The following is an 8,091-nucleotide window of genomic DNA, read 5'->3' on the forward strand; positions in this document are numbered from 1 at the left end:
AATACAAGAATTCAGAAATGCTCAACCTGAAATGCAACAACTTTATTCTTCAACTGTCTCGATACCAACGCAGTAACACAAGAGTAGAGTCACAGTGCCGCCTAATGGTCACACAGAGTAATGCCGTTGTTTTCAAATATACTACATAGATGAAGGGGAAGACCGAAGGTTCAGGACAAACTTTAAACCTCACAAATACAACCAAACAATCAAAACTGGGAAGCACTTTTGACTTGTTAAAATCCTATCTTTTTGTCCCTTTTTGTAATTCCAGAACTCCCACAAGAAAATGTTTGTAAGGTGGAGGAGGACGGGGTTTTCAGTGACCAGCACCTGGATAACCTGGAGAGGATCTGCAGCCCGGACCAGGAGGAACCAGGGCATCCACAGACTACAGAACTGGAGGAAGACTCCGGCCGTCAGGAGATGAAGCACGAGGACGTAGAGGTGGATGTCTCATTGGTCAATGTCGCTGATGTGAAAGTTGAAAATGATGAACCAGGACCAAACTGTGGCCAGCTGCTGTTGCACACTTCTCCTGAAGCTCAAAACAAAGATGAGGAAGGGACTGAAAGTTTACGCTCAGACTCCAGTAAAACTGCAGATCCAGAGTCAATGAGACGACACGGTGACCACGAAGATGCTGCTGTCCCGTCAGACAGCAACTGTAAATCAAAGCTGACCATGACCCACACGGGGAAGAAGGTATTTTCTTGCAGCACTTGCAGGAAAGAGTTCAGTAAAAGTAGTAATTTAATGGATCACGTGAAGATCCACACTGGCGAAAGGCCGTACCTGTGCAACACCTGCGGAAAATCGTTTACCCAATCATCAGATCTTAAACGCCACATAACCACGCACACGGGCGAGAAGCCCTACATCTGCAAAACATGTGGTAAAAGTTACAGGCTACGTTCCCACCTGGTGGTTCACTCGAGGACCCACACGGGCGAGAAGCCGTACCTGTGCAACACCTGCGGAAAAACCTTTACTCAGTCATCAATTCTTAAACGGCACATAACCACACACACGGGAGAGAAGCCCTACATCTGCAAAACATGTGGAAAAAGTTACATAGAACGTTCCAACCTGGTTATTCACTCGAGGATCCACACCGGTGAAAGGCCGTACCTGTGCAACACCTGCAGCAAACCCTTTACTAGATTATCAGATCTTAAAAGCCACATAACCACGCACACGGGCGAGAAGCGATATTTGTGCAAGACATGCAACAAAGGTTTTAGCCGCAGATTTGATTTGCTGAGTCACATGAAAAATCACCCGGAGGAGAAGTCTGGTGACTCGTGACAAATGAAGCTCATGTTGTCGTCCTCCGGGGGCAGCTGTCCACTCCTGTCTGACACACAGAAGAAGAACCCGCAGAAGTCCAACCACCACCTCCTGTGGCTGATGAGCCTAATCCCCTCCCCACAAGAGTTGCAGGTTCCACCCGGATTTATGCTTCTCTGTCAACTTAACGCAGAGGGAATGATGTGGTTGTGTACTTTTTATTTAAAGTTCTGCAATGAGTTTGTTTGAATCCCTGTTCCTTCTTAAAATCGTATTATTTGTTGCTGTTGGTAACTTGCCGTCTCCACGGTGCAAATAAAGAGCTGTTAGTATTTGCTGAAGTTTCTTTAAACGTGACAGTTTATTTCGTTCATCTACAAAGCCTCTCTCACACGCCCTTTTTCCCGTCTGTTTCTTCTTCACTCACATTCTCTTTGTAAAGTTAATCTGCAGCTCGATGTTGTTAAACTCTCTCCATCTACTCCATTCAGAGGTTATATATTGTGATGTTATACATAGTTCGCTGAAAACTGTAAAAGGCTTTTTGCATTTTAAAATCTGAGCTGCGCGTACATCAGATTATCGTGATAATTCATGGGACAAACTAAGTCAAAACAATGTAATTCAAATTATCCATGCTGTTTTATTGTAACAATGCAAGCTAAAGTTACAACATATTTCTGTACGTTTTTCATAAACATAATATTAAATTAACAATATTATTTAATCACATGTATAAAATCAAGTTGTACTAGATTTACAACTCGTCTGACACATGATTTATTATAAAGCTGAAGTTGAGATCCGTGTTGAAGCTGCAGATCTGCAGGTTGGAGAGCAGGAAGAAGAGGGAGGATCATCGGGATCAGATTCCAGGAAGAGGACAGACTTTGGATTTAACCCTTTTATATCAGACATCCGTTTAGAAGTAAATGTCTTTTTACCTCAACTCATATTTAGTTAGAAATAATCATGACAAATGTAATTAAGTTTTCATTTTAGATGGATGAATTATTTTATTGTTTATAATTCTGGAATATTACACTCTCCATATGTAGAAAGAGCAGCAGTGCCCCCTGGTGGCAGATTATTGGTACAGCGTGATTAGTACAACCAGCATTTAGCTCAGAAAACAATGTGGAAAGAGAAATGTCATCAAATGAAGTTGAAAAGTGGAGATGCACTTTTGTCCTTTATCCTCAACTTCCTCAATCACGTCATTTTGATCCAGTTTGTTATTTCACTGGTCTTGGCTTCATCAAATGACACATCCAGGGACAGAAGCCGTGCATAGGTGTTCATCCTGTCCAGGTGTTGGAAGGTGAAGTGAAGCCGAAGCCATCGCTTCATCTACTGATCTGTTGGCACGGTAGGAAAACTGATAGGAATCCACTGTGTCAGGAACCATGGAGTTGATGTGGGTTAAAAAAAGATGATCTGCTCTGTTGGTCTCTGGAGAAGGTTTAATGAAAATGTCTCCACATTTCTAGTCCATGAAAGAAGGCAGATTGTATGTCCATCAAATGCAGTGTCCATTGTTTTTGATAACTTCCTGCCACAAGGAGCCTCAGAGACTGAAGCACAGGTTGGAGATTCCTTCTGTAGCAGAAACTTGCACTTCCTCAAATCCTTGTGTAACAAGCCTGGCTTTTGGTACCAGTCCATTTTCCATCTCTTTCAAAGTGCAAACTCAACGAGTGGAGATGCACTTTTGTAATAATAATTAAAAATAATAATGAAAATAATAATATGATAATGAAGGGAGGACTTTGCTGTTTCAGAGCTGAGACCACTTGCCTTCATGGAGAGAGACATGAATTCCTTCATGAATAAGGACTAAAAATAACGTTAAAGGTATTTGGAATATATTGAATGATGTCAGTAGGAAAAGTTCAAGACAGACTAATTATCAATATTTAACCAATAATGATGAAGTCATTAATGATATGAATGAGGTGGTTAATAATTTTAACAGGTATTTTGTGAGTGTCGGACCAAAGCTGTCAGAAAAATGTGTGATCCTGGATCAGCTGATGGATGGAAGGAAACATTAATAAGTAGAAATCCAGATTCAATGTTTCTCACAGCTGTGGAGGAGAGAGAAATCATAGATATTGTAAGAAAATGTAAAAACAAGGTGTCAACTGACTGTGGTGATATGACAATAGTCAAAAAGGTTATTGATGGATTGTTAACTGACATACAGCTGTAATCAGTCGCTCAGAACTGGGACATTTCCCAAAAAAAATGAAAAGTGCAAAAGTCATCCCACTGTACAGAACTGGAGACAGACACCAATTCACTAATTACAGGCCTGATTCTTTACTCCCAACATTCTCTAAGATCGTAGAAAAGGTATTTATTTACAGGTTGGACAAATTAATGCCAATCAAAAGGCCACGCCACTAATTACAGATTAAACTTATTGCTTTATATAATTCCAACCTGCCACAATACGAGGAAAAAGAGGCTTCAAACCCCTGCAGAAAACCTGTGGGTGATTCATGCATGAATGAACCGTCATTCTGAGTTTGGGGGTTAGTTTGGGATCTTTATTCCCTCTAGTGGTTAAATGTTGGAAACTGCAGCTTTAAATGTGTCTTGTAAATCTATATATTTCACACCAAAATCAGTTTGATAGTTTGATCAGTTTGATATTTAAATGTTTTAATGTCTCAAAGACTTACCATGTGTATTATTTTGAAGCCAATTGCAATAAAAGGTTCTTAACAACATAAATGTTTTATGACAAATAATAAAGTACATATTAATTTAAAAAAAAAAAATTATTTTATATATTGATATTAACAATCAGAAGTTTATCATATAAATTGCGTCAGCTCTCGTTGTGTCGGAAAAAATAAAACTCTTTCTAAACCTTCTTGCTTGTGTTGTTTTCTCAGATGTAAATCACTTTGTATAAAAGCGTCTGCTAAATGACAGAAGTCGTAGTAAACCAGTGATGAAAAGAATGTTGTATGCATTTTGTTCTAATTACTTTCGTTGGTAAATGAAATACTTACTGTAACTGCGAGAAGGAACTATGTCATTTGTTCAGACTCCACTGCAGCCCTTCAGAGTTTGACTTCAAATAAAACAATAAGAGAAGATCTAGTGTTGGAAATATTAATGGTATTGTGGAGGTTATGCAGAACTGGAATTACTGTGCAGTTTTGTTGGGTTCCTGCCCACATGGGTGTTGATGGCAATGAGAAAGCAGACAATATTGCTAAAAGAGCATTGAAATTGAGTAGTGAGGTAATTATGGAAATTCCTTTTGGTAAAGGTGAAGTAAAATCATGAATTAGAAAGACAGTGAGGGATTCATGGCAGAAGGTGTGGGACAACGGTGTAAAAGGGAGACATTTTTATAACATACAGAAGTCAATTAACGTGAAGGTTTTCAAAGGAAAGTGTTGGAGAGAGGAAGTCATCATTTCTAGATTAAGATTAGGTCATACTAGTTTAAAATCAACTCTGTATTTAATGTCAAAGTCCGTGTCTGATAAATGTGATGAGTGTGATGTCACAGAGAATGTAGAGCATGTGATTCTTAAATGTGGCAAGTATGAGGTAGAAAGGAACGCTTTAAGAGACAGGATGTACGAGCTGGGACGGGAATGGAGTTTAGTAGGTTATTAGGGAGGAGTGAGGTGATGAGGGATTGTTATAAGGAAATCCTTGTCTTTCTTAAAGATGCAGGGATAGATAATAAGATTTAAATGTGATTATCTTATTTTATTTAGGTATTTCCTTTTTCCCCCCTTTAAGTTAGACTGTAACCTGGTGTAATAATGATCCTGATGTTACACACTCCGGTACAGCAGGTGGCGGTAGAACCTAATAACGTTGGTTGTGATCCGCCATTAAACCTAGAGAAGAAGAAGGAGAGGACGGTTCTGTTGTTTCCTTTCTTTTTCCTCTTCAACAATGTCTAAGGTGAATCATCTGAGAGAGTTTATCGGTCAGCGACTAACAGCAGCTGCTGTAGAAATATTGTCAGTGTTTGAAAAAAGCATCTTGGAGTATGAAGAAGAGCTCGACCGTCAGCGCAGACTGTTGGACCTCGCCTGGAAACCTGAAATCAGACTCCACAGAGTCGGTACGTAACCCTGGAAAGTTGAATGAATGAACACATGAGTATGACTCCTACAAGATCCCTTTGTTTCCAGTTAAAAGCCGTGGTGATGAAGCAAACCAACTAAATGGGAAACTCCCCAGCTCAAGCAGCTGCTGATGTGGGATTCGGAAACATCCCGAACTAACTTGTTGTTCTGTTTACTTGGTGCTGCCTTTCATGCTCCATTCAGACTCTGGACCAGACTCATATTTCACACTTTATGAATGCATGAATGAATTATTTTTAATTTCGAACGTGTATAAAAAATAAACATTAACATCTTCATATTCACATATGTTGGAAAAAAGGAGTAGGAAGAAGTCTACACTTTTTCCTAGTTCCTACCCCTTTATAACTCTATGAATTTATATTATTGCTATTATTATATCTACACAATATCCATATGAATATAGTCTATAAAAATACTATGTAAAACATGCCTATTACTATAAAATCTGTTGTCAAATATCTTGGCATTTCCATCTCTAAAGATTCAGCAGAACGTGAAAATAAAAATGTGTGGAGGGTAATTAATGAATGCCAAACCAAACTTAACTCCTGGTTATTAAGAGACATCAGTTTATTAGGTCGTATCTTCTTAACCAAAATGGAAAGTCTCTCCAGATGTATTTATCCAGCAAACTCGTTGTCTATTCCCATTAACGTAATCAAAAAGATTAATCAGGTTAACTTTGATTATATCTGGAGAAAGAAAATTAATCACATTAGGAAAACTGAACTGACCAAAGAATTCAAAGATGGAGGCCTGCAAGCTATAGATTTAGATTTTATTAATGGAAACCTAAAAAAGGAACTGGTTGAAATCTTTTCTACACAATAAGAGCTTTTGGTATCATATCCCCACAGTCATTTTTTTATATAGATATCTTTATTGAGGGCATTAAAAAAAGAAAAAAAGAAGATTTACAATAACAATATAATTATCAATATTTTCCCCCCTTTTTTTTACTTTTCATAACATTAATTAAACTAAAATAAATATATAATAAGAGAAAAAAGAAAAATAAGAAAAAGAAAAAATAAATTAAAAAAAGGAAATGAATAAATAAGTAAAACAAAATAAAAACAACAGCACACCCTCTTCCCTTCCCTCCGTCACATGGTCAATAAATTACATCATTCAAAATCATTTAACATATGTCTATTAATACTAGAACAAAAATGAATAATAAATATAATCAAGTCCTGTGTAAACACATTCATTAATACAGTAGATGAGTCAGATCATTTCAGTTCAGAGTCATTTTTAATAAACTGGGAGGCATTGAACTGTTACTAAGATGCAACTTTACCGTTCAAATTTCATGCTTTAGACTTAATCGTTTATTTTGTAGAAAAGATGCAGGTCACAGTGTGAGATGTGAGATGACACTGGCAAAAAACGCGATGGTTGGAGGATACTCATATAGGTGTTGATATGCTGTACTAGTTAGATCGTTATATATGACACGGAAGAAGCCATTTCTAGAACAACAACTTTATTCTTCAACTGTCTCGATACCAACGCAGTAACACAAGAGTACAGTCACAGTGCCGCCTAATGGTCACACAGAGTAATGCACTTGTTTTCATATATACTACCGTATTTTCACGACCATTCGGCGCACCGTGTGAAAAGGCGCAGCCTCATTTTTGTATCTCATTTTTAGATTTAAAACACACATACGGCGCACCAACTCAGCCTCATTTTTGTATCTCATTTTTAGATTTAAAACACACATACGGCGCACCAACCCAAAAGGCGGAGTCTACAAACACGGAGCTGCACACGCGCATGCTGCAAAACACACACGCCTGCTGCAGAACACGCACACAAGTGTGCTTATTTAAAAATAGAGCAGGAGCAAAACTTAGTTTGATTGTATTTTATTTCAGTTTTTACATTAATCAAACCCTTCAAAGTCCCGTCTTTCCCCCGCGCGGATCCCGCCTTTCCCCCGCGCGGATCCCGCCTTTCCCCGGCGCGGATCCCGCCTTTCCCCGGCGCAGATCTCGTCTTTCCCCGGAGCGGACCCCGTCTTTCCCTGGCGCGGATCCCGTCTTTCCCCGGCGCGGACCCCGTCTTTCCCCGGCGCGGATCCCGTCTTTCCCCGGCGCGGACCCCGTCTTTCCCCGGCGCGGACCCCGTCTTTCCCCGGCACGGACCCCATCTTTCCCCGGCGCAGATCTCGTCTTTCCCCCGCGCGGACCCCCTCTTTCCCCAGCGCTGACACCATTTCATGAAGCGAAAGCACCAAGACAGACTTCCATGAAAATGTTCAATTTCTTCCGCCAGCGCTACTGCTTTCAGTCTGAGGATGGTCTCATTCACGTCCGCAACTCACAGGTGCTTCACATGCCCCCTTCTCCCTTTACCGTTCTCATGGTGGCCGTCCGCCTTACATTACCGTAATACAGGTAATAGATACGGCGCACCGTTTCATTGGGTGCGCAGCCCATTTATAAAAGGAAAAAAGAATTTTATGTGCGCCTTATGGTCGCGAAAATACGGTACATAGATGAAGGGGAAGACCGAAGATTCAGGACAAAGTTTAAACCTCACAAATACAATAAACAATGGGAAGCACTTTTGACTTGTTAAAATCCAATCATTTTGTCCCTTTTTTGTAATTCCAGAACTCCCACTAGAAAATGTTTGTAAGGTGGAGGAGGACGGGGTT

At 39.7% G+C, this 8,091-nt stretch overlaps 1 protein-coding gene across 1 annotated transcript; it reads left to right on the forward strand.

The window, feature by feature from the left end:
* The first annotated feature begins 278 nt into the window (after positions 1-278).
* LOC133440426 (zinc finger protein 239-like) lies at positions 279-1,956 on the forward strand. The gene has a single exon (XM_061717684.1). The coding sequence runs from the start codon at positions 427-429 to the stop codon at positions 1,306-1,308; it is 882 nt and encodes a 293-aa protein (XP_061573668.1). The 5' UTR covers positions 279-426; the 3' UTR covers positions 1,309-1,956.
* The last annotated feature ends 6,135 nt before the right edge of the window (positions 1,957-8,091 follow it).

This window comes from Cololabis saira, chromosome 3 (assembly GCF_033807715.1).
Source record: "Cololabis saira isolate AMF1-May2022 chromosome 3, fColSai1.1, whole genome shotgun sequence".
NCBI lineage: Eukaryota > Metazoa > Chordata > Actinopteri > Beloniformes > Belonidae > Cololabis > Cololabis saira.